This window comes from Dendrobates tinctorius, unplaced genomic scaffold, assembly GCF_039654945.1.
Source record: "Dendrobates tinctorius isolate UK_male_01 unplaced genomic scaffold, ASM3965494v1 ptg000235l, whole genome shotgun sequence".
Classification (NCBI taxonomy): domain Eukaryota; kingdom Metazoa; phylum Chordata; class Amphibia; order Anura; family Dendrobatidae; genus Dendrobates; species Dendrobates tinctorius.
The window spans coordinates 82,353-109,527 of NW_027361902.1; the positions used below are offsets into that span (position 1 = coordinate 82,353).

At 46.9% G+C, this 27,175-nt stretch overlaps 1 protein-coding gene and 1 long non-coding RNA gene across 3 annotated transcripts in view; both read right to left on the bottom strand.

Moving 5' to 3' along the window:
- Positions 1–216: 216 nt before the first annotated feature.
- LOC141060323 (cytochrome P450 11B, mitochondrial-like) overlaps positions 217–27,175 on the bottom strand; it is a 78,752-nt gene continuing 51,793 nt past the window's right edge. For both annotated transcript variants that reach the window (XM_073556519.1, XM_073556520.1), the window contains exons 4-9: positions 24,087–24,290; positions 22,548–22,702; positions 16,574–16,740; positions 16,255–16,333; positions 2,197–2,388; positions 217–427 (exon numbers count right to left, since the gene is read on the bottom strand). In XM_073556519.1, the coding sequence (XP_073412620.1) occupies positions 317–427; positions 2,197–2,388; positions 16,255–16,333; positions 16,574–16,740; positions 22,548–22,702; positions 24,087–24,290 (908 nt within the window). In that variant the 3' untranslated portion in view covers positions 217–316. The remainder of the gene's footprint in view (positions 428–2,196; positions 2,389–16,254; positions 16,334–16,573; positions 16,741–22,547; positions 22,703–24,086; positions 24,291–27,175) is intronic.
- Positions 3,660–5,882, bottom strand: LOC141060325 (uncharacterized). The gene is made up of 2 exons (XR_012222695.1): positions 5,758–5,882; positions 3,660–5,675 (listed from the first exon to the last, which is right to left on the bottom strand). It is a non-coding gene; the product is annotated as an uncharacterized lncRNA (long non-coding RNA).

A 27,175-nucleotide genomic window follows, 5' to 3' on the forward strand; every position in this document is an offset into this window, starting at 1 on the left:
CTAGAAGCAATCACCCAACACCTCTGCCATCTCCACCCCTCTAGAAGCCATCCCCCCACACTTGTGCCTGTGCCATCTCCACCCCCTCTAGGAGCTGCCCCCCCACACCTGAGCCACCGAACCTCATTTACGAATAGGTCTTGTCCACTTGTGGGTATTATGGCCCGACTTGGTTCATCACACTCCTCATTGCGTGTGGAATAATCAGGCAAGATGCACATCTTATTCTTTATTTATGAGTACACACTTTCACATACTGGACGTCTGAGTTTACAATGCACCTCCATCGCATGGCTGTACAGCGAGGGTCACGGGTTCAGATTGGGCGGAAGGTCAGCAGCGGCGGTTTTTCTGGCATCAGGATGAATCTGAAAACTGTGTTTAGGTCGTGTTTACACACTGTGTCAATCTGGAAGTTCTTCAGCATCTGGAGGGTGAGAAGGAAAACAGGTTACCCTCAACCCCCACAAACTTGCCACCCTATAAATTACTGACTCCTAACTCTCATCACCCAGACAGCCATCGCCTGCCTGTCATCACCCAGACACCCTCGCCCCCCCCCCCCCCCGACAATCGTCACCAACATGTCGTCACCTTCAACTAGTCCTCACCCTGGAACCAATTCCGCATCCTCAACCCGACAACTGTCAACCGCCAGACTATTCACCTCAAATTGGTCACTTGCTCCTCCACCTGTCCCCTGAAACCCTCTTGACCTTACCCCGAACACCTGTCCTCAGCTGTACTGCCAGCCGCTACAACGCACCTGCCCCATCACCTGCCACCCTGCAACTTCCTACCCCTGTGCTGCAGCCACTGTATGCATATACTATATACCAGGGGTCCCCAACCTGTAGCTCGGGAGCCACATGTGGCTCGCGGTCCCATGAATTTTGGCTCGCGACTGTCTGCCACCTTGGTGCATTAGGTCCAGGTCTGGCAAATAGGTATGAGGAGCACATCTCAAAATGGTGAATTTTCTGAGTAGCCCTGCAGAGAAGAGCAGATCTGGGTGCACATATACTGTCTTTGGGTTTAAAGATGTTTTAGGTCTGGTAAGTTGGAGGATGGTACTACCTGTAAGAGGAGGTGCTCAAAGCTGGATGTGACAGTGTATTAGGAGTCCTTGATGGGAGAATATTGAATGGGGGCATTGTGGAAACAACCCCTGGATCTCAGTGTACTTCTTTTGGAGTGATTTCTGTGGAAAAGCTTTGGTTATCATTATACCAGTAATGGGGGCTTTGGTTGACGGTACTTTGAAGGGGGTGGGAGCTGGATGTGTCTCGCAACCCTCTCTCTAAGCTGAATGTGGCTCTCAAGGTCAGAAATGTTGGGAACCACTGCTATATACAATGGACATAAAAGTTTACACACACGCCTTTTGGTGATGTCTGGTGTTGAATTTCCATCTTGTGGGATTATGGCCACAGAGTTCTCTCTCTGTCTCCTCAGACAGATCAGGTTTCCTACTTCTGGCCGATGTGATGGAGGATTTGGCAGAATATCGCCGGCCTGGAGGTTTATACTTAAGAAAAGGCTCCGTCTTCCCCCGACCCCACAGGCTGGAGATGTGAGGAATATGGGAGATTGTGGTCACCTGTAGGACACCGCCAGGACTGGCCAGAAATCCCTGCAGCTCCTCTAATGTTGCTGTCTGCCTCTATGGACAATGTTCTTCTTGTCTTTTCCCCAGTATCTGAGGGACGTAGAGTTCTCAGTAATGTCGCTGTAGTGCCAGATTTCAGCCCCTTCTTGTGACATCTTCACACTGTCCATGGTAGATCTGATCCCTGTATTTGTCCCTTCTCCTGACTGACAACTTTCCACACTGAGATCCTTTCCTGTGTTGTCAGCTGTTTACAGGAAAATCCTCAGAGCAGCGACACTTTCTCTGGCGTCGATCAGAATCGCTGGAAATGACGGCGGCCGAGCTCTGGCTACTATGTAATATGAGGGGATAAGAGGGTGTACGCACTTTTGCAATCACAATATTGTAGTTTATTTTTCTTTTCCTGTCAGAATAATTTCAGTTTTTCTCACTGAATTTGTGCAGATTATGGGCGACGTTAAAAGGTAAAAAAAAAGTTTGGAGATTCTTCTGGTATTTATTATACATGGCAAAAACCTGGGATTTCATTAGAGATGGTAGACTTTTTATATCTGCTGTATTCTGTGAGTGCTGCCTGGACTTACGTGCATCAGGAAAAGCATCATCTCTGTCTCCGCGATTCTTCTACCAATGCACTGTCGCGATCCAAAGCCAAATGCCAGCGCCTTAAAGTTTGTATCATCTCGGCGCATCCAGCGACCAGGATCGTAACGTTGGGGGTCCTGAAAGATGTGGGAGCTGCGGCCCATGGGATACAGACCTACCTGCACCAGAGTCTGCAAAAGAGGACAGAATATGGCGTACAGTGAAAGAAGCGGGCGCTAGATGGGACAGAATATGGGGTACAGCGCAAGACACTTGGGGTAAAGGGGACAGATATGGGTTACAGAGCTAGACGTGTGGGTAGAGGGGATAGAATATAGGGTACAGAGCTAGACGTGTGGGTAGAGGGCATAGAATATAGGGTACAGAGCTAGACGTGTGGGTAGAGGGGATAGAATATAGGGTACAGAGCTAGACGTGTGGGTAGAGGGCATAGAATATAGGGTACAGAGCTAGACGTGTGGGTAGAGGGGATAGAATATAGGGTACAGAGCTAGACGTGTGGGTAGAGGGGATAGAATATAGGGTACAGAGCTAGACGTGTGGGTAGAGGGCATAGAATATAGGGTACAGAGCTAGACGTGTGGGCAGAGGGGATAGAATATAGGGTACAGAGCTAGACGTGTGGGTAGAGGGGATAGAATATAGGGTACAGAGCTAGACGTGTGGGTAGAGGGCATAGAATATAGGGTACAGAGCTAGACGTGTGGGCAGAGGGGATAGAATATAGGGTACAGAGCTAGACGTGTGGGTAGAAGGGATAGAATATAGGGTACAGAGCTAGACGTGTGGGTAGAAGGGATAGAATATAGGGTACAGAGCTAGACGTGTGGGTAGAGGGGATAGAATATAGGGTACAGAGCTAGACGTGTGGGTAGAGGGCATAGAATATAGGGTACAGAGCTAGACGTGTGGGTAGAGGGGATAGAATATAGGGTACAGAGCTAGACGTGTGGGTAGAAGGGATAGAATATAGGGTACAGAGCTAGACGTGTGGGTAGAGGGCATAGAATATAGGGTACAGAGCTAGACGTGGGTAGAGGGGATAGAATATAGGGTACAGAGCTAGGCGTGTGTGTAGAGGGGATAGAATATAGGGTACAGAGCTAGAAGTGTGGGTAGAGGGCATAGAATATAAAGTACAGAGCTAGACGTGTGGGTAGAGGGGATAGAATATAGGGTACAGAGCTAGACGTGTGGGTAGAGGGCATAGAATATAAAGTACAGAGCTAGACGTGTGTGTTGAGGGCATAGAATATAGGGTACAGAGCTAGACGTGTGGGTAGAGGGATGTAACGGGGTCTACCAAGCTGGGGTATCTCTTTTAGTACCACCCCGTGTTTTCGGAGGTCCGCTCTGCGTTGGCTGGAGTCTGAATGAATGACGCTGGCTGGAATCCCTTGTTTACATGGGCGCATATAAAAGATCACTGCTTCTCCACGTATTTCCAGTCTGACAACACTTTACTCACAGGACACAGAATATATCACACAGATACAGAGGGCCGGCCAATAGAAAAGCGGACAAAAGGAGAATATCGTGTCCCCTCTGTCCAGGGGCGCAGCCTGTGGGCTGATGCATTAGGGACATGCATCTCACATGGAACCTATTATATATACATATAACCGCACAACATATTCTGGGTGCTGAGTGGTTCTGTAACACGGCTCCCCTTTTCAGCGACGCGATCGGCATACACAGTCTGATCCTTAACGGATCGGTTTGGGGATGACCGAAGTTTATGGGGTTGGTACAAGTTCCGTTTGTCGACTTAGTCCATCGGTGTTACCATTTTGTTTGCCGGGTCTGTGGTGGATGGTGAAGTCCAGGGGTTGTAGGGCTAAACTCCACCGCAGCAATCTGGCGTTGTCTCCGGACACCCGATTAAGCGAGACTAGGGGATTATGGTCCGTTAGGAGGGAAAACTATCGTCCATACAAATATGGTTGCAACTTCTTGAGTGTCCATACTACCGCCAGGCACTCCTCGATGGCCGCAGAGCTTACTTCACGGGGCAGTAATTTCCGACTCAGGTAAGCTACCGGGTGTTCTTGGCCGTCCGGCCCGACTTGGCTCAGTACTGCCCCCAATCCAAACATAGAAGCTAGAAGCGTCTGTGTGAACAAGGAAACGTTTAGTTGGATCGGGTGCGGCCAATACAGGGGTATTGGTGAGGGCGTCCTTTAGTTGGCGGAAGGCTTCCTCACACTCTGAGGTCCAGGTTACCTGGCGGGGGAGGTTCTTACGGGTCAGATCAGTGAGGGGCTTGGCTACGCTGCTGTAATTGGGAACGAATTTCCTGTAATACCCTGCTCTCCCTAGAAACGCCATGACCTGGGTTTTAGTGCGTGGGATGGGCCATTTGGCTATGGCCTCAATCTTGGCTGGCTCTGGTCGCTGTTTCCCACTTCCCACCCAATGCCCTAAATACTGAACCTCTGCTTTGCCCACGTGACACTTGTTTGGGTTCAGGGTGATTCCGGCCTGGTGGATCCTGTCCAATACTGTCTCTAGGTGATTTAGAGGCTCTTCCCATGTTGCACTGTAGATGGCGATGTCGTCCAGGTAGGCACAAGCATAGTCCTGGAGACCATCCAGAAGCCGGTCAGCCAGCCTTTGGAAGGTCGCCGGGGCATTCTTCATCCCGAATGGCATAACTCGAAACTGGAATAAGCCGAACGGGGTGACAAATGCCGACTTGGGAATAGCGTCAGGACTAAGGGGAATCTGCCAGTAGCCTTTGCATAGATCGATGGTGGTCAAATACTTTGCCCCCGCCAGCCGGTCTAACAACTCATCCAGTGAAGAGAAAACAGCTGCACTCTGGGAAATTTTGATTTTCAATGCAAAAAAATTTGTTATTATTGAAGACACCGCAGGGGAATAGTGCGTTGAGGTAACGTTTCGACCCTATGTCGGGTCTTTTTCAAACCTCACTAGAAGAGACACATACAAAGAAAGACATTAGGATATATACAGTGATAATCACAAAAATGTACAAACTCTGTAGAGGTTTAAACAGATATTCATATTTACACTTTATACAAAATCATCATATACAGGATCGTTGTGTGCAAAATCATTATAGAACAAAATTGTACAAATCAATCAGTTAGCCCATAGGATGTTGGAGTTAGATCCAGTAAATATTGAGTGAAGCAGCTGTGGAGCTGGGTTACGGCGAGGCCGGCATAATGGAGCAAATCACATAAATGCAACATAATCAGGCAGTGCAAGCATGGAGACTGACCTTAAAGCACAAGAGAAAAAGAAGCAATCACGGCAGTATGAATGTGCAGGAGGGGCTGAAAAAGGAGGAAACAAACAAGAGGTTTGGACCAGTATAGGACACTGCAGTAGGGAAAAGAAAGGGGGTAGGAGGGACAGAGGAGAGGCATACCTAAAGTGCCATATGTAGAAGTCCGGTCTGGCAGGGACCAGGCAGAGGTCCTAAGATGAGCTGAGGGGACAGGTAATGCAAGAGTTAACAGCATGAAAGCATTCTAAAGCAGCTCACAGTGCAGCACTGCTGCAGGACATACCTGGAAGCGTGGGGCAGCAAGCGCCGTCTGTGGTGTAGTGTGCAGGCACTGGTGGTCAGTGAGTTAAAGTAGCCTGGAGACCGGAAGTCAGTGGGAGTGTCTGAGGCGTGCTACTTTTGTTTATGTCTTGTCTTCTCCTTGTAGTTTCTACCTCCAGCACACAGCGCAGGCGCCCCCACCAACAGCGCTGCAAGCCTGGCTTCAGTACACACCACTGATGCTTCCCACACAGTAGCACGCCTCAGACACTCCCACTGACTTCCGGTCTCCAGGCTACTTTAACTCACTGACCACCAGTGCCTGCACACTACACCACAGACGGCGCTTGCTGCCCCACGCTTCCAGGTATGTCCTGCAGCAGTGCTGCACTGTGAGCTACTTTAGAATGCTTTCATGCTGTTAACTCTTGCATTACCTGTCCCCTCAGCTCATCTTAGGACCTCTGCCTGGTCCCTGCCAGACCGGACTTCTACATATGGCACTTTAGGTATGCCTCTCCTCTGTCCCTCCTACCCCCTTTCTTTTCCCTACTGCAGTGTCCTATACTGGTCCAAACCTCTTGTTTGTTTCCTCCTTTTTCAGCCCCTCCTGCACATTCATACTGTTTCTCTTGTGCTTTAACCCCTTCCTGACATCCGACGTACTATCCCGTCCACGGTACCCGGGCCCGTATGACCGTGGACGGAATAGTACGTCTACCGCGATCAGCGGCGCCCACGTGGTGAGCGCCGCTGATCGCGGCTGGGTGTCAGCTGATTATCACAGCTGACACCCGGCACAATGTGTCAGGGGCGGTCACGGACCGCCCCCAACACGTTAACCCCTTGCACACCGCGATCAAACATGATCGCGGTGTACCGGGAGTTAAAGGGAAGCATCGGCAGGGAGGGGGCTCCCTCCGTGCTTCCCTAAGCCCCCCACGGCAGCGCAATGTGCAGCGCTGCTGCGGGGGGCTCCTATCCTCCAGGCCCCCGAATCCAAGATGGCGACGGGAGCCTTCGGGGACCTGAGGAAGCTGGCTGTGACAGATGGCTGTGACAGATTGCTGATCTGTCACAGTGATCTGTGATGTGACAGATCAGCGATCTGTCACAGGACAGTGATGTCCCACCTGGGACTATGTAATAAAGTAAAAAAAAAAAAATGAAAAAAAATGTAAAAATAAATTTAAAAAAATCGCCAAATTAGTAAAAAAAAAAAAAAAAATATTCCCCCAATAAATTCATTTTTTGAAAATAATAAAAAAAAAACAATAAAAGTACACATATTAGGTATCGCCGCGTCCATAACGACCCGCCCTATAAAACTGTCCCATTAGTTAACCCCTTTAGCGAACCCCTTAAAAAATAAAAATAAAAAACGAAGCAGAAAATAATGATTTATTATCATACCGCCAAACAAAAAGTGTAATAACGCGCGATCAAAAAGACGCATATAAATATCCATGGCACCGCTGAAAACGTCATCTTGTCCCGCAAAAAACGAGCCGCCACACAGCATCATCAGCGAAAAAATAAAAAACTTATAGCTCGCAGAATAAAGTGATGCAAAAATAATTATTTTTTATATAAAATAGTTTTCATTGCATAAAACCGACAAAACATAAAAAAAACTACATAAATGAGGTATCGCTGTAACCGTACTGACCCGAAGAATAAAACCGCTTTATCAATTTTACCGCACGTGGAACGGTGTAAACGCACCCCCCCAAAAGAAATTCATGAAACGCTGGTTTTTGTTCATTCTGCGTCCCAAAAATCGGAATAAAAAGCGATCAAAAATGTCACGTGCCCGAAAATGGCAACAATAAAAACGTCAACTCGTCCCGCAAAAAATAAGACCTCACATGACTCAGTGGGTCAAAATACGGAAAAATTATAGCTCTCAATATGTGGTGATGCAAAAACTATTTTTACAATAAAAAGCGTCTTTTAGCGTGTGACAGCCGCCAAACATAAAAACCACCATAAATAGTAAATCAAACCCCCCGCTATCACCCCCTTAGTTAGGGAAAAATAATAAAATAAAAAAAATGTATTTATTTCTATTTTTCCATTAGGGCTAGGGTTAGGGCTAGGGTTAGGGTTAGGGCTAGGGCTGAGATTAGGGTTAGGGGTGTGTTGGGGTTCGGGTTGGAGTTAGAATTGGGGGTTTCCACTGTTTGGGCACATCAGGGGCTCTCCAAATGCAACATGGCGCCTGATCTCAATTTCAGCCAATTCTGAGTTGAAAAAGTCATATGGTGCTCCTTCCCTTCCAAGCTCTGCCATGCGCCCAAACAGTGTTTTACCCCCACATGTAGGGTGTCAGCCTACTCAGGACAAATTGCAAAACAATTTTTGGGGTCCAATTTCTCCTGTTACCCTTAGGAAAATAAAAATTTGGGGGCAAAAATATCATTTTTGTGGAAAAAAATGATTTTTTTATTTTCACGTCTGAGCGTTATAAACTTCTGTGAAGCACTTGGGGGTTCAAAGTGCTCACCACACATCTAGATAAGTTCCATGAGGGGGTCTAGTGTCCAAAATGGGGTCACTTGTGGGGAGTTTCAATAGTTTAGGTACATCAGGGGCTCTCCAAACGCACATGACACCCGCAGACCATTCCATCAAAGTCTGCATTCCAAAACGTCACTACTTCCCTTCCGAGCCCTGACGTGTGTCCATACAGTAGTTTTCTCCCACATATGGGGTGTCAGCGTACTCATGACAAATTGGACAACAACTTTTGGGGTCCAATTTCTCCTGTTACCCTTGGGAAAAATGAAAAAATTGGGGACTAATTGATCATGTTTGTGGAAAAAATACGATTTTTTTATTTTCATGCCCGGGCATTATAAACTTCAGTGAAGCCCTTGGGGGTTCAAAGTGCTCACCTCACATCTAGATAAGTTCCTTAGGGGGTCTAGTTTCCAAAATGGGGTCATTTGTGGGGGGTTTCCACTGTTTAGGTACATTAGGGGCTCTCCAAAGGCAACATGACACCCGCAGACCATTCCATCAATGTCTGCATTCCAAAACGTCACTACTTCCCTTCCAAGCCCCGATGTGTGCCCATACAGTAGTTTTCTCCCACATATGGGGTGTCAGCCTACTCAGGACAAACTGGACAACAACTTTTGGGGTTCAATTTCTCCTGTTACCCTTGGGAAAATAAAAAAAATGGTGACTAAAAGATCATGTTTGTGGAAAAAATACGATTTTTTTATTTTCACGCCCGGGCGTTATAAACTTCTGTGAAGCACTGGGGGGTTCAAAGTGCTCACCACACATCTAGATAAATTCCTTCGGGGGTCTAGTTTACAAAATGGTGTCATTTGTGGGGGGTTTCCACTGTTTTGGTACATCAGGGGTTTTCCAATCGCGACATGGTGTCCGATCTCAATTCCAGCCAAAAACGTCAAATGGCGCTGCTTCCCTTCCGAGCTCTGCCATGCGCCCAAATAGTGGTTTACCCCCACATGTCGGGTATCAGCGTACTCAGGACAAATTGCACAATAACTTTTAGGGTGCTGTTACCCTTGGAAAAATAAGAATTGAGGGTGAAAAGATCATTATTTTGGAAAAAATATGATTTTTTAATTGTACGGCTTTATGTTATAAACTTCTGTGAAGCCCTTGTGGGTTCAAAGTTCTTACCACACATCTAGATAAGTTCCTTATGGGGTCTAGTTTACAAAATGGTGTCATTTGTGGGGGGTTTCCACTGTTTAGGTACATCAGGGGTTTTCCAATCGCGACATGATGTCCGATCTCAATTCCAGCCAAAAACGTCAAATGGCGCTGCTTCCCTTCCGAGCTCTGCCATGCGCCCAAATAGTGGTTTACCCCCACATGTGGGGTATCAGCATACTCATGACAAATTGCACAATAACTTTTAGGGTCCTGTTACCCTTGGGAAAATAAAAATTGGGGTGAAAAGATCATTTTTGTGGAAAAAATATGATTTGTTAATTGTACCGCTGTACGTTATAAACTTCTGTAAAGCCCTTGTGGGTTCAAAGTTCTCACCACATATCTAGATAAGTTCCTTGGGGGGTCTAGTTTCCAAAATGGGGTCACTTGTAGGGGGTTTCCACTGTTTAGGTACATCAGGGACTCTCCAAACGTGACATGGCGTCCGATCTGAATTCCAGCCAATTTTGCATTGAAAAAGTCAAACGGCGCTCCTTCCATTCTGAGCTCTGCCATGCGCCGAAACAGTCGTTCCCCCCCACAAATCAGGTATCAGCGTACTCAGGACAAATTGCACAATAACTTGTGCAGTCCAATTTCTCCTGTTACCCTTGGTAAAATAAAAAAATTGAACCTGAAGTATTTTTTTTGTGAAAAAAGTTAGATGTTCATTTCTTTTTAAATATTCAAAAAAATTCCTGTGACGCACCTAATGGGTTAATAAACTTCTTGAATGTGGTTTTGAGCACCTTGAGGGGTGCAGTTTTTAGAATGGTGTCACTTTTGGGTATTTTCTATCATATAGACCCCTCAAAGTGGCTTCAAATGTGATGTGGTCCTAAAAATAAAATGGTGTAAAAATGAGAAATCGCTGGTCAACTTTTAACCCTTATAACTTCCTAACAAAAAAAAATTTTGGTTCCAAAATTGTGCTGATGTAAAGTAAACATGTGGGAAATGTTACTTATCAAGTTTTTTGTGTGCCGTATCTCTGTGATTTAAGGGCATAAAAATTCAAAGTTGGAAAATTGCGAAATTTTCAAAATTTTTGCCAAATTTCCATTTTTTTCACAAATAAACGCAAGTTATTTGAATGAAATTTTACCACTAACATGAAGTACAATATGTCACGAGAAAACAATGTCAGAATCACCGGGATCAATGGAAGCGTTCCAGAGTTATGACCTCATAAAGGGACAGTGGTCAGAATTGTAAAACTTGGCCCGGTCATGAACGTGCAAACCACCCTTGGGGGTGAAGGGGTTAAGGTCAGTCTCCATGCTTGCACTGCCTGATTATGTTGCATTTATGTGATTTGCTCCATTATGCCGGCCTCGCCGTAACCCAGCTCCACAGCTGCTTCACTCAATATTTACTGGATCTAACTCCAACATCCTATGGGCTAACTGATTGATTTGTACAATTTTGTTCTATAATGATTTTGCACACAACGATCCTGTATATGATGATTTTGTATATAGTGTAAATATGAATATCTGTTTAAACCTCTACAGAGTTTGTACATTTTTGTGATTATCACTGTATATATCCTAATGTCTTTCTTTGTATGTGTCTCTTCTAGTGAGGTTTGAAAAAGACCCGACATAGGGTCGAAACGTTACCTCAACGCACTATTCCCCTGCGGTGTCTTCAATAATAAAAAAACATTTTTTGCATTGAAAATCAAAATTTCCCAGAGTGCAGCTGTTTTCTTTTCACTGGATGACTGTCTGGACTAAGTTCCAGGTTCAGCTTGCACCTACCTCATATCCACAGAGTGCACGCCTTGTCTGTATCACTAACAACTCATCCACACGCGGCATGGGATATGCATCCGTCACTGTTTTCTCATTGAGCTTACGATAGTCTACACAAAACCGTGTAGTCCCATCCTTCTTGGGCACTAACACTACGGGGGATGCCCAGGGACTATCTGACTCTTCAATGACCCCTAAACGCAGCATCTCTTGTATCTCTTGTCGCATCCCCTCTCGTACAGACTCAGGGAAGCGGAAGGGGTTTTGTCGCAGGGGGGTCTGATCCTGGGTCTCAACCTTGTGTTGTGCCAGGCGAGTGTACCCCGGTCTCTCTGAAAACATCCTCTGTCGCAGCCTCAACAACGCATCCGCCTGCTGTCTCTCCCGTGTACCTGGTCCCATGTTTTAGACTGAGTCCTTTCCCCTAAGACATCCGGCAAGGGAAGTCCGGCTAAATCCTCTGCTTCAGGTGCACAGATGGCCACTACCTCTTCAGGGCGCTCCCGGTAGGGCTTCAGCATATTCACGTGGAACATGCGGATAACCCTGGGGTCGTCACAATCGGCGACATTATAGCTTGTGTCGGCTATTTTCCCCACTACCTGGTAGGGCCCCTGCCATGCAGCTTGAAACTTATTCTGCTTAGTGGGCTCTAACACCAGGACCTTCTGTCCTATTTTCAAAGTGCGCTCTCTGGCCCTCCGATCGTACCATATGCGCTGGCGCCGCTGGGTCGCCTGCAGGTTCTCACGTACAACCTGCGTCAGCTCCTGTAGGCGGTCCCGGAAATCCAGCACATAGGGTACAGTAGGTACCCCTTCTATGAGGCCCTCCCCTTCCCAGTGTTCCAGCACTAAGTCTAGGGGTCCCCTTACCCGTCTCCCGTATACCAGCTCGAACGGGGAGAACCCCGTGGATTCTTGGGGCACCTCCCGATAGGCAAACAGGAGGTGTGGCAAGAATTTCTCCCAGTCCCTGTAGGTCCTGGTGAAATTCCCAATGAGCTGTTTTAATGTCCCGTTAAAGCGTTCACACAACCATTGGTTTGCGGGTGGTACAGGGCGCTTCTAATGGACTTTACGCCGCACAGCTTCCACAGTTGGTTGGTCACCTCTGCTGTAAACTGGGTACCCTGGTCCGAGATAATCTCCCGGGGAAATCCAACCCGTGAGAAAACCTGGAGCAGGGCGGCCGCCACCGTCTCTGCCAATATGTTAGGTAACGCAACCGCCTCTGGATACCATGTGGCATAATCTACCACTGTCAATATATACTTTTTCCTGGACGGACTGAGTGAGGCTAACGGCCCTATCAGATCGACCGCTACTCGGCTAAATGGTTCCTCCACAATGGAGAGGGGGCGTAATTTGGCCTTGCATCGATCCCCCCTCTTACCAATGCGCTGACAACTGTCACAGGTCTGGCAGTACTGACGAACATCATAGGTTACCCCCCGGCCAAAAGAAGTTTTGTGTCAGACGATGCCTGATGCGACTGACGCCGAAGTGCCCGGCCAAGGGTATATCATGAGAGATTCGCAGTAACTCCTGCCTATACTTCTTGGGAACTACCAGCTGTTGTTTTATAGTGGGGCTCGTCCCTGTGTGGTGCTGCTCTGTGATCCGGTAGAGGAGTCCCTGCTTCCATACAAACTGTTCCCCTTCCAGTACTCCTCTCCCCTCCTGTGCCTTCCCACGATATCCCTCTAATGAAGGATCCTCAAGTAACTCCCTCTTAAATTCATCTGGGGTGGCCCAAGAAATGTCTGGCTATGGGAATACGTACAGGGCTGGGATGTCTTACCTGGGCCTCCTCTGAGTGTGATTCCGCCTCTGCAGCTCGAGCTTGTCTTCGGGTGGTCACAGGATAGGTCTCAGCCAGAGGGGCCACCGAGAATGCAGACAACATGGGCCCCAAGTCATTTCCCAGCAAGACGTCTGCAGGCAAATCCTCCATCAAGCCGACCTCAACAAGGCCATCCCCGACTCCCCAGTTCAGGTGAATCCTGGCAGTGGGTAGTCGATGTATAGCTCCCCCTGCTACACGGACTGCCACTGTCCGGTCCGTCTTCTCTTGGTCCCAGACGAGATGAGGCTTCACAAGGATCAAAGTTGCTCCGGAATCTTAGTCCCTGCATACGTTTCCCATTAACCCACATGACCTGTCGATGCTGTTGTCGATTATCTGCCCGGGCAGCCTGCACGGGGTCTACTTCATGCAGCACTTCCTCCAATGCCGGGTCAGCTTCGCCTTGGTAGTATTGTACAGCAGCCCGGCTGAAGGTAGCTGTTCCCGCCTTTGGCCACTGGGTATGCTGTGTCAGGTTGGGACATTGTCTTTGCAGGTGGCCCAGCTGATGGCAGGTGTGGCATCGCTCCCCTGGGGAACTGTGGTAGGCCGGGTTTCTAGCTGGTCCCCCTACAATCTTCGGTGGTTTGGGGCCCTGCAGGTCCATGGGCGGGCCCCTAGTGACCACCTTTGATCCGGAGAACTGCGGCCTCCTGGCATCATGATTTTCATCGGCCAGACGACCGGCTTCCTCAAGAGTCGTTGGCCGCCTGTCCCGAAGCCATTCCTGTGTCTCTGGGTTTAGTCCATTAAAGAATCATTCTAACAGGAAGAGCTGGAGGACGTCCTCCTTAGTGGTTGCTTGGCTCCCTTGTACCCACTGTAGCAGTGACCGCCGTAATTTACAGGCCCATTCGGCATGGGTATCGGTTACGCGTTTTATAAGTCCGCGGAACTTTTGGCGGTAGGCCCCTGGTGTCAGCGCATACCGGGCCAAGATCACTTCTTTGATCCGCTCATATTTCATACAGTCCTCATCAGGTACCGTGCGATAGGCGTCCGCTGCCCGGCCTGTCAGCTTGCTGGCCAGAATCTGAACCTGTTCCTCCAGCTTCACTTGATGAAGGGCACACTGCCGCTCAAAGTCCTGCAGAAAGCCATCAATGTCTTCCTCTGCCTCCCCCAACTGTCGGAAGGCATTATACTGGATCTTTTTGTGGCTTACTGTTGAAGGTACCTGGTCGAAGGCCAGAGCTCCCCCTGTTCGTTGACTCTCCTCTCTAAGCTCTGCCATCTCATCTTGGCCAGCTCCACTTTGGTCCGCTCTGCCATCTCCATCTTGGCTGGCTCTATCCTGGTCCGCTCGGCCATCTTTTCCTTCAGATCAGTACGTACATCAGCCATCACCTCTCGTATGATCTCTACTGCAGGGTTTAGGCAATAGAACGCCAGTCTGTTCTTTACCTCCCTCTGGAATTCGGTCTCCTCCACGTTCACATTGGGGGGCGCTGCACTGTCGTGTTCCATGATGGCTGCTATCAAATCCGCTTTTGTTTTGTTGCTGGCGATCATCCCTCGGGCTTCCACCAGATCTTTTAATGTAGTCCTCTTTAACTTCTGGTAGTTATTTTCCATTCATTCCTTTCCTCCTGTAGAAGGGGTATCAAATCCCGCTGTCTGCCACCAGTGTAATGGGGTCTACCAAGCTGGGGTACCTCTTTCAGTACCACCCCGTGTTTTCGGAGGTCCGCTCTGCGTTGGCTGGAGTCTGAATGAATGACGCTGGCTGGAATTCCTTGGTTACATGGGCGCATATAAAAGATCACTGCTTCTCCAAGTATTTCCAGTCTGACAACACTTTACTCACAGGACACAGAATATATCACACAGATACAGAGGGCTGGCCAATAGAAAAGCGGCAGGCCAGACATACATTACAAAAGCTGCAGGTGGCCGGAGCCTGCCGATGTTTACTGTGGGAATTAAAGGTGGGGGGAGGGTGGACAAAAGGAGAATATCGTGTCCCCTCTGCCCAGGGGCGCAGCCTGTGGGCTGATGCATTAGGGACATGCATCTCACATAGAACCCATTATCCATACATATAACTGCACAACATATTCTGGGTGCTAAGTGGTTCTGTAACACGTAACAAGGGGATAGAATATAGGGTACAGAGCTAGATGTGTGGGTAGAGGGCATAGAATATAGGGTACAGAGCTAGACGTGTGGGTAGAGGGGATAGAATATAAGGTACAGAGCTAGACGTGTGGGTAGAGGGGATAGAATATAGGGTACAGAGCTAGATGTGTGGGTAGAGGGCATAGAATATAGGGTACAGAGCTGGACGTGTGGGTAGAGGGCATAGAATATAGGGTACAGAGCTAGACGTGTGGGTAGAGGGGATAGAATATAGGGTACAGAGCTAGACGTGTGGGTAGAGGGAATAGAAAATAGGGTACAGAGCTAGACGTGTGAGTAGAGGACATAGAGTATAAAGTACAGAGCTAGACGTGTGGGTAGAGGGCATAGAATATAGGGTACAGAGCTAGACGTGTGGGTAGAGGGCATAGAATATAGGGAACAGAGCTAGACGTGTGGGTAGAGGGGATAGAATATAGGGTACAGAGCTAGACGTGTGGGTAGAGGGAATAGAAAATAGGGTACAGAGCTAGACGTGTGGGTAGAGGGCATAGAATATAAAGTACAGAGCTAGACGTGTGGGTAGAGGGCATAGAATATAGGGTACAGAGCTAGACGTGTGGGTAGAGGGCATAGAATATAAAGTACAGAGCTAGACGTGTGGGTAGAGGGCATAGAATATAAAGTACAGAGCTAGACGTGTGGGTAGAGGGCATAGAATATAGGGTACAGAGCTAGACGTGTGGGTAGAGGGCATAGAATATCGGGTACAGAGCTAGACGTGTGGGTAGAGGGCATAGAATATAGGGTACAGAGCTAGACATGTGGGTAGAGGGCATAGAATATAGGGTACAACACAAGATGTGAGTGGTAGAGGGGACAGAATATGGGGTAAAGCGCAAGACGCGGGGGTAGAGAGGATGGAATATTTAGGTACAAAGCTAGACATGGAAGGTAAATGGAACAATATTGGGGTGCAGTATGATGGGTGTGGAGTTGGTGAAGCCAAGATAGCTGAGGTATCTTTAGGGCAATATCTTGTAGTGTAGACAGTGTCCATGTGGGTTTTGGTCTGTATTTGTTGAATATTTATAGAGGAGCTCTGGGTGTCCCTAATAAGGGAACGGGCAAAGTCTCACCCCAGAAGGAATGTGGTAGTTGTGCAGCGTGATGTCCTTGGTCAGATATCTCTGGACTGTGATCCCCACAGGATACAACCTGAAGACAACCGAGAGCAATAGATCAAACATCTCTGTATCATCAGGATACTAATCTTCTGCTCACGCTCAGGTAGAGGATGAGTCTTCCTGGCTTGTGCCTTCTGCTTACCGTATATAATGGCACAGGACTCTCCAGCACTTATTACCTTTAGGACGGGCCACAGTAAATCCAGTACTGCATGGTTGAGGATACTTGGAAGACAAGAGTCATCTTTCGAGATGTGGAGCTGGCACTTACCGCAGAGTCTCCTTGATGGCCCCCTTCAGTAGAGGCATGAGGTTCAGTAGCTGGTTCAAGTCTTGAGGGTTTTGGGCCTCTGCTTTGCAAACCTCATCCCTAAGTTCTCTCTGTACAGATGGATTTCTGGCCAGTTCAAAGAGGGTGAAGAGTAAGGGCATGGCCGTCTGTGGGAGAAAGAAGGCAAAAGTCAGACAATATATTCCCAGAATTGGAGATAAGATGAGAGGGAAGAGTAAGGGCATCAGGATCTGTGGGAAGAATAAAGCACAAGTCAGACACAGTAGAGGCCCATGAAACAGTGAAGAGTCAAGGGCAAGGGAATCTGCAGGAGCAAGAAGACTAAAGTTAGACACACAAGTTGATAGGTAAGGATATGGCCATCTGTGAGAAAAAGTAGAGAGAGTCAAACAAAAGACCCCGAGAAGGGGATAAAAATTATGGGCTTGGCCATCTATGGGTGCAAGTAGATACAACAAGACCCCAAGAAGTGGATGAAATGTAAGGGCTTGGCCATCTATGGGTGCAAGTAGATACAACAAAATTCCAAGAAGAGGATGAAATGTAAGGGCTTGGCCATCTATGGGTGAAAGTAGATACAACAAGACCCCAAGAAGAGGATGAAATGTAAGGGCTTGGCCATCTCACAGATCTTCCTTACCTGACCTATCACAATTAATGACATCACGCTTTCCCCAGTAACGGAAGTCTGCTGCCTCGGAGTAACCCTTGATTCTGCCCTGTCCTTCAAACCGCACATCCAAGCTCTTTCTACCTCCTGTCGCCTCCAGCTCAAAAATATTTCCAGAATCCATCCTTTCCTCAACCCTCAATCTACTAAAATGCTTGTGCACGCCCTCATCATCTCCCGCCTCGACTACTGCAACATCCTTTTCTGTGGTCTCCCTGCTAACACCCTCGCACCTCTCCAGTCCATCCTTAACTCTGCTGCCCGACTAATTCATCTCTCTCCTCGCTACTCCTCCGCTTCTCCCCTCTGCAAATCTCTTCACTGGCTTCCATTCCCTCAGCGTATCCAGTTCAAATTACTAATACTGACCTACAAGGCCATCTATAACCTGTCTACTCCATATGTCTCTGAACTAATCTCCTGATACCTTCCCTCACGTAATCTATGGTCATCCAACGACCTCCGTTCTCTCCTCCACACTTATTCGCTCCTCACCCAACTGCCTCCAAGACTTCTCCCGAATAGCCCCCATCCTCTGGAATTCTTTGCCCAACATGTCCGACTATCAACCACATTCGGATGCTTCAGACGGAACCTGAAAACCCACCTCTTCAAGAAAGCCTGCAATGACCACGCTACCTCCACACCACTACTGGAGATATCACCTCAACCAACACCCGAACTGCTGCAACCCACCAACCTACTGTCTCCTTCCCCACCATCCTGTAGCATGTAAGCCCGAAAGGGCAGGGTCCTCTCCCCTCTGTATCAGTCATTGTAAGTTTGTTTACTATAAGTGATATCTGTAATTTGTATGTAACCCCTTCTTATGTACAGCACCATGGAATCACTGGTGCTATATAAATAATAATAATAATCTGTGGAGACAAGTAAATAAAACAAGACCCCAAGAAGAGGATGAAGTGTAAGGGCTTGGCCATTTATGGGTGAAAGTAGATACAACAAGACCCCAAGTAAAGGGTGATGTGTAAGGGCTTGGCCATCTATGGGTGCAAGAAGATACAACAAGACCCCAGAAGAGGATGAAGTGTAAGGGCTTGGCCATCTGTCGGGACAAGTAAATACACTTCATCCTCTTCTTGGAGTCCTATTGTAAGGGCTTGGCCTTTTATATGTGCAAGAAGATACAACAAGATCCCAAGAAGAGGATGAAGTGTAAGGACTTGACTGTCTGGGGGGACAAGTAGATACAACAAGACCCCAAGAAGAGGATGAAGTGTAAGGGCTTGGCCATCTATGAATGCAAGTAGATACAACAAAACTCCAAGAAGAGGGTGAAGTGTAAGGGCTTGCCCATCGATTGGTGCAATGCGTGCAGTGGGTATGGAAAGTATTCAGACCCCTTGAAATTTTTCACTCTTTGTTTCATTGCAGCCATTTGGTAAATTCAAAAAAGTTCAGTTTTTTCTCATTAATGTACACTCTGCACCCCATCTTGATGGAAAAAAAAAAAAACAGAAATGTTGAATTTTTTGGCAAATTTATCAAAAAAGAAAAACTGAACTATCACATGGTCATAAGTATTCAGCCCCTTTGCTCAGACACTATACTCATATGTAAGTCACATGCTGTCCATTTCCTTGTGATCCTCTTTGAGATGGTTCTACTCCTTCATTGGAGTCCAGCTGTGTGTAATTACACTGATAGGACTTGATTTGTAAAGGCACACACCTGTCTAAAGCCCCCGTTACACACTGCGATATCGCTAGCAATATCGCTGTAAAGTCACCGATTTTGTGACGTAGCAGCGATATTGCTAGCGATATCGCTGCATGTGATACTTACCTCCGACCGGCTCCCCCGCTGCTCATCATTGGTCGCGCGAGAAGCTCCTGGATCATTTCTCGTCGTCAGCTTCCTGCTGGGCTTTCTGTGGCGCCGACGAGCGACGCGTGGACGCGGGCGGAAGGACGTCAGGATCGCTGCGTCTGACAGGTAAGTAGCGACCCCCGACCCCAGCGATGTCGCTGGTGAGATCTGCCTGTGTGGCAGCTCACTAGCGACCACTTAGCGATGCACCAGCGATCCATATCGTTGTCGGGATCGCTGGTGCATCGCTATGTGTAACGGTACCCTAAGACCTCACAGCTCACAGTGCATGTCAGACCAAATGAGAATTATGAGGTCAAAGGAACTTGCCAAGAAGCTCAGAGACAGAATTGTATCAAGGCACAGATCTGGCCAAGGTTACAAAAGAATTTTTGCAGTACTCAAGCTTCCAAAGAACACAGTGGCCTCAATAACCCTTAAATGGAAGAAGTTTGGGACCACCAGAAGTCTTCCTAGACCTGGCCATCCAGCCAATCTGAGCAATCGTGGGAGAAGAGCCTTGGTGAGAGAGGTAAACAAGAACCCCAAGATCACTGTGGCTGAGCTCTAGTAGGGAGCTGGGAGAAAGTTCCACAAAGTCAAAGAAATAAGATTCTCTGGTATGAGACGAAGATAGAACTCTTTGGTAATAATTCTAAGCGGTATGTGTGGAGAAAACCAGGCACTGCTCATCACCTGCCCAATACAATCCCAACAGTGAAACATGGTGGTGGCAGCATCATGCTATGGGGGTGTTTTTCAGCTGCAGGGACAGGACAACTGGTTGCAATTGAAGGAAACATGAATGCGGCCAAGTACAGAGATATCCTGGATGAAAACCTCTTCCAGAGTGCTCTGGGCCTCAGACTTGGCTGAAGGCTCACCTTCTAACAAGACAATGACCCTAAGCACACAGTTGAAATAACAAAGGAGTGGCTTCAGAACAACTCTGTGACCATTCTTGACTGGCCCAGCCAGAGCCCTGACATAAACCCAACTAAGCATCTCTGGAGAGACCTGAAAATGTCTGTCCACCAACGTTCACCATCCAACCTGACGGAATTGGAGAGGATCTGCAAGGAAGAATGGCCGAGGATCCCCAAATCCAGGGGTGAAAAACTTGTGGCATCATTCTCAAGAAGACTCATGGCTGCACTAGCTCAAAAGGTGCTTCTACCCAATACTGAGCAAAGGGGCTGAAGACTTATGACCATGTGATATTTCAGCTTTTCTTTTTTTATAAATTGGCAAAAATGTCTACATTTCTGCTTTTTTCAGTCAGGATGGGGTTCAGAGTGCACATTAATGAGAGAAAATGAACTTTTCTGAATTTACCAAATGGCTGCAATGAAACAAAGAGTGAAAAATTTACAGGGGTCTGAATACTTTCCTTACCCACTGTAGATACAACATGACCCCAAGAAGAGGATGCAGTGTAAGGGCTTGGCCATCTATGGGAACAAGTAGCTACAACAAGAACGAACCAGGGGAGAAGACGGAAGAGACGGCACATCCAAGGTACATAAAAGTCAATCATTCTTTCTTCTGTATCTATTAAAATGACAAATAGGGATTTAATACAAGTAAAGGATAACCGCGTGGTAGCAGCGTGAGCTCTGATAAAGATCTGCGTCGCTTTAACCCCTGAGGTTCACTATTATCCGAGGAGTTTTCCGCTGTACCATTTTCATGTTGGATTAATAAAGTGTGAAGATTTTTTAAGGAGCTGGATCATCATCACATGTTTTCAAAGGGATTTAGTACGACGCGTTTCTGGCGAGTCACTGGACCCTAATCATGGTATAACGCTTGTATTACAATGATTTTATTAAAAGCCCAAAAACCAATCATATCATGGTGGACAAGCACATGATGTAAATGCAATTTACAGGGAAAAATTGACTCTCCAGAAATGCGTCAGTTTTAAATCCCTTGTTTGTCGTTTTAATGGATACAGATTAAAGAACTATTAACTTTTTTTTACCTAGGATGTGCCGTCTCTTCCGTCTTCCCCCTTGGTCGCCATTGCTGTGCTGCACCACCTGAGACATGGCACCCTTCAGTCTGATCCTCTTGTCTACATTTCAACTTGTGTGATCAAGCTCGTTCACCCCCTTCATCCCCTTTTTTTCCTAGATACAACAAGGCTCCAATAAGGGGATGAAGTGTAAGGACTTGGCCATCTGTAGGGACAATCAGATGCAACAAGACTCCAAGAAGGGGATGAAGAGTAAGGACTTGGCCATCTGTAGGGACAATCAGATGCAACAAGACTCCAAGAAGGGGATGAAGAGTAAGGACTTTGCCATCTGTAGGGACAATCAGATGCAACAAGACTCCAAGAAGGGGATGAAGAGTAAGGACTTGGCCATCTGTAGGGACAATCAGATGCAACAAGACTCCAAGAAGGGGATGAAGAGTAAGGACTTGGCCATCTGTAGGGACAATCAGATGCAACAAGACTCCAAGAAGGGGATGAAGAGTAAGGACTTGGCCATCTGTAGGGACAATCAGATGCAACAAGACTCCAAGAAGGGGATGAAGAGTAAGGACTTGGCCATCTGTAGGGACAATCAGATGCAACAAGACTCCAAGAAGGGGATGAAGTGTAAGGACTTGGCCATCTGTAGGGACAATCAGATACAACAAGACTCCAAGAAGGGGATGAAGAGTAAGGACTTGGCCATCTGTAGGGACAATCAGATACAACAAGACTCCAAGAAGGGGATGAAGTGTAAGGACTTGGCCATCTGTAGGGACAATCAGATGCAACAAGACTCCAAGAAGGGGATGAAGAGTAAGGACTTGGCCATCTGTGGGGACAAGTAGACAAGAGTCAAACACAAGACATCAACAAGGGAATGAAAAATTAAGAGCATTGCCATCTACAGATGCAAGGAGACAAGAGTCAAACACTACAAAACCCCAAGAAGGCCACTTAGAGTAAGGGCATGGCCATCTGTGGGGTCAAGTTGACAAGAGTCAAACACGACCCCAAGAAGGGGATGAAGAGGAAGAACATGGAGACCATTTCATATAGAATATATACAGTACCACATCCCCAATATATTAAGCTTGAGACATCTATTGTTCACAAGTTGATAATTGTACCTTGAGGTGGCCACATACTGCAGATGACAGAACATCTCCCCCAAAACCACCCAGTGCATGTTTTCTTAATACGGGAGGGAAAAGGCCCATCAGCAGCTTCTCCATGAGAACAGAGAATTGGGCATGCTTAAAATCAACATGCCTACCCCACCCCCCATATCTGCCATCAGGGGAGAATTGAAACGTTACCATACGTATTAGATAGTTTGCTGAATGTGCAATTGATCACCCACGTGAAGAGCTGCATAGCACCAACACTGTGAGATGTTAGCTAGTGGTCCACCATCATGTACAACCAACACATAACCAGTTGCAGACCACTAGACCATGAGCCCCTCTCACCGTGTCCACTCCTCCAGCCATCAGCTCGGTGATATTGGCTTTTATAGAGTCCAGTGGAAGTTCTCCTTGTAGTAGCAGCTCCGCCATTATCCCAGAGTATCCACGCTCCTGACCCAGACAGAACTCCTGGTAAATGTTCTGGATGCACCGATCCGCTGCATGGACATCGGGGAGAGGAGAGGTGAGATGGGCAGAGGATGATCTCCAGGACCAGGCAGGGGATCATCTCCAGGACCAGGCAGGGGATCATCTCCAGGACCAGGCAGGGGATCATCTCCAGGACCAGGCAGGGGATCATCTCCAGGACCAGGCAGGGGATCATCTCCAGGACCAGGCAGGGGATCATCTCCAGGACCAGGCAGGGGATCATCTCCAGGACCAGGCAGGGGATCATCTCCAGGACCAGGCAGGGGATCATCTCCAGGACCAGGCAGGGGATCATCTCCAGGACCAGGCAGGGGATCATCTCCAGGACCAGGCAGGGGATCATCTCCAGGACCAGGCAGGGGATCATCTCCAGGACCAGGCAGGGGATCATCTCCAGGACCAGGCAGATGATGATCTCCAAGACCAGGCAGGGGATGATCTCCAGGACCAGGCAGATGATGATCTCCAAGACCAGGCAGGGGATGATCTCCAGGACCAGGCAGATGATGATCTCCAGGACCAGGCAGGGGATGATCTCCAGGAACAGGCAGGGGATGATCTCCAGGAACAGGCAGGGGATGATCTCCAGGACCAGGCAGGGGATGATCTCCAGGACCAGGCAGGGGATGATCTCCAGGACCATGCAGGGGATGATCTCCAGGACCATGCAGGGGATGATCTCCAGGACCATGCAGGGGATGATCTCCAGGACCATGCAGGGGATGATCTCCAGGACCATGCAGGGGATGATCTCCAGGACCATGCAGGGGATGATCTCCAGGACCATGCAGGGGATGATCTCCAGGACCATGCAGGGGATGATCTCCAGGACCATGCAGGGGATGATCTCCAGGACCATGCAGGGGATGATCTCCAGGACCATGCAGGGGATGATCTCCAGGACCAGGCAGGGGATGATCTCCAGGACCAGGCAGGGGATGATCTCCAAGACCAGGCAGGGGATGATCTCCAAGACCAGGCAGGGGATGATCTCCAAGACCAGGCAGGGGATGATCTCCAAGACCAGGAATGGGATGATCTCCAGGACCAAGCAGGGGATCATCTCCAGGCAGGGGATCATCTCCAGGACCAGGCAGGGGATCATCTCCAGGACCAGGCAGGGGATCATCTCCAGGACCAGGCAGGGGATCATCTCCAGGACCAGGCAGGGGATCATCTCCAGGACCAGGCAGGGGATGATCCCCAGGAACAGGCAGGGGATCATCTCCAGGAACAGGCAGGGGATCATTTCCAGGAACAGGCAGGGGATCATCTCCAGCAACAGGCAGGGGATCATCTCCAGCAACAGGCAGGGGATCATCTCCAGGACCAGGCAGAGGATGATCTCCAGGACCAGGCAGAGGATGATCTCCAAGAACTAGGATGACTCACCCTGCTCGAATATAATGTCCCAGGACTTCATATGTTCCCTCCATATGCGGCTGTCTGACAGTCTCATCAGCTGGTGGGGGAAGTAGATCAGTGGGAGGGTGGTCTTTATCATCGTCTCCACTGCGCTAATAAACCGCAGGGACTCCTGGTTTGGATGTTCCTCCAGAAGTCCAAGACGTTGGCCATACAAGACGTAACTGCTGGCTGCAAAATCCAATACAGGGTGAGAACCACACATGCCCAGGTTATACCAGCTGTATCTATATTAATACACCATGTGATGCCCAGGTTTTACCACCTGTATCTATATTTTACACTCCAGTTGATACCCAGTTTATACCAGTTGTATCTACATTTTATACACCAGGCGATGCCCAGGTTATACCAGCTCTACCTATATTTATACACCATGTGATGCCCAGTTTATAACAGTTGTTTCTATATTTAATACACCATGTGATGCCCAGGTTATACCAGCTGTATCTATATTTTACACACCAGGTGATGCCAAGGTTATACCAGCTATACCTATACTGATACACCATGTGATCCCCAGGATATATCAGCTGTATCTACATGTTACACACTAGTTGATGCCCAGGTTATACCAGCTCTCTCTATAGATACATTATACCAGCTGTACCTATATAATTATATACAGGAGATGCCGAGGTTATACTGTCAACATATATAGTTATATATAGGAGATGCCCAGGTTATACCAGCTGTACATATATAATTATATACAGGAGGTGCCGAGGTTATACTGTCTACATATATAGTTATATATAGGAGATGCCCAGGTTATACCAGCTGTACATATATAATTATATACAGGAGGTGCCCAAGTTATACCGGCTGTACATATATAATAATATACAGGAGATGCCCAGGTTATACTGGCTGTACATATATTATTATATATAGAGGATGCCCAGGTTATACCGGCTGTAAATATATAATTATATACAGGAGGTACCCAGGTTATACCGGCTGTACATCTATAATTATAAAAGAGATGCCCAGGTTATACCGGCTGTACATATATAATAATAAAGGAGATGCCCAGGTTATACTGGCTGTACATATATAATTTTATACAGGAGGTGGTCAGGTTATACCAGCTGTACATATATAATTATATACAGGAGATGCCCAGGTTATACCGGCTGTAGAAATATAATTATATACAGGAGATGCCCAGGTTATACCCGCTGTACATATATAATTTTATACAGGAGGTGCCCAGGTTATAGCGGCTGTACATATATAATTATATACAGGAGGTACCCAGGTTATACCGGCTGTACATATATAATTATATATAAGAGGTGCCCAGGTTATAAAGGGCTGTACATATATAATTATATATAGGAGGTGCCCAGGTTATACCGGCTGTACATATATAATTATATACAGGAGATGCCCAGGTTATACCGGCTGTAAATATATAATTATATATAGGAGGTGCCCAGGTTATACCGGCTGTACATATATAATTATATACAGGAGATGCCCAGGTTATACCAGCTGTAAATATATAATTATATACAGGAGGTACCCAGGTTATACCGGCTGTACATATATAATAATTTAGGAGATGCCCAGGTTATACCGGCTGTACATATATAATTATATACAGGAGATACCCAGGTTATATCGGCTGTCCATATATAATTATATACAGGAGGTACCCGGGTTATACCGGCTGTACATATATAATTATATACAGGAGATACCTAGGTTATACCGGCTGTACATATATAATTATATACAGGAGATGCCCAGGTTATACCAGCTGTTCATATATAATTATGTACAGGAGGTGCCAGGTTATATCAGCTGTACATATATAATTATATACAGGAGGTGCCCAGGTTATACCGGCTGTACATATATAATTATATACAGAAGATACCTAGGTTATACCTGCTGTACATATATAATTATATACAGGAGATGCCCAGGTTATACCGGCTGGAGCTATATAATTGCAGTATATACAGGAGATACCCAGGTTATACCGGCTGTACATATATAATAATATACAGGAGATGTCCAGGTTATACCGGCTGTACATATATAATTATATACAGGAGATGTCCAGGTTATACCGGCTGTACATATATAATTATATATAGGAGGTGCCCAGGTTATACCGGCTGTACATATATAATTATATACAGGAGATGCCCAGGTTATACCGGCTGTACATATATAATTATATACAGGAGATGCCCAGGTTATACCGGCTGTACATATATAATTATATACAGGAGATACCCAGGTTATACCAGCTGTACATATATAATTATATACAGGAGATGCCCAGGTTATACCAACTGTACATATATAATTATATACAGGAGATGCCCAGGTTATACCAGCTGTACATATATAATTATATACAGGAGATGCCCAGGTTATACCAGCTGTACATATATAATTATATACAGGAGATGCCCAGGTTATACCAACTGTACATATATAATTATATACAGGAGATGCCCAGGTTATACCAGCTGTACATATATAATTATATACAGGAGATACCCAGTTTATACCAGCTGTACATATATAATTATATACAGAAGATGCCCAGGTTATATCCACTGTACATATATAATTATATACAGGAGATGCCCAGGTTATACCAGCTGTACATATATAATTATATACAGGAGATGCCCAGGTTATAACGGCTGTACATATATAATTATATACAGGAAATGCCCAGGTTATACCAGCTGTACATATATAATTATATACAGGAGATGCCCAGGTTATATCCACTGTACATATATAATTATATACAGGAGATGCCCAGGTTATACCTGCTGTACATATATAATTATATACAGCAGATGCCCAGGTTATACCGGCTGTACATATATAATTATATACAGGAGATGCCAAGGTTATACCGGCTGTACATATATAATTATATATAGGAGATGCCAAGGTTATACCGGCTGTACATATATAATTATATACAGGAGATGCCCAGGTTATATCCACTGTACATATATAATTATATACATGAGATGCCCAGGTTATATCCACTGTACATATATAATTATATACAGGAG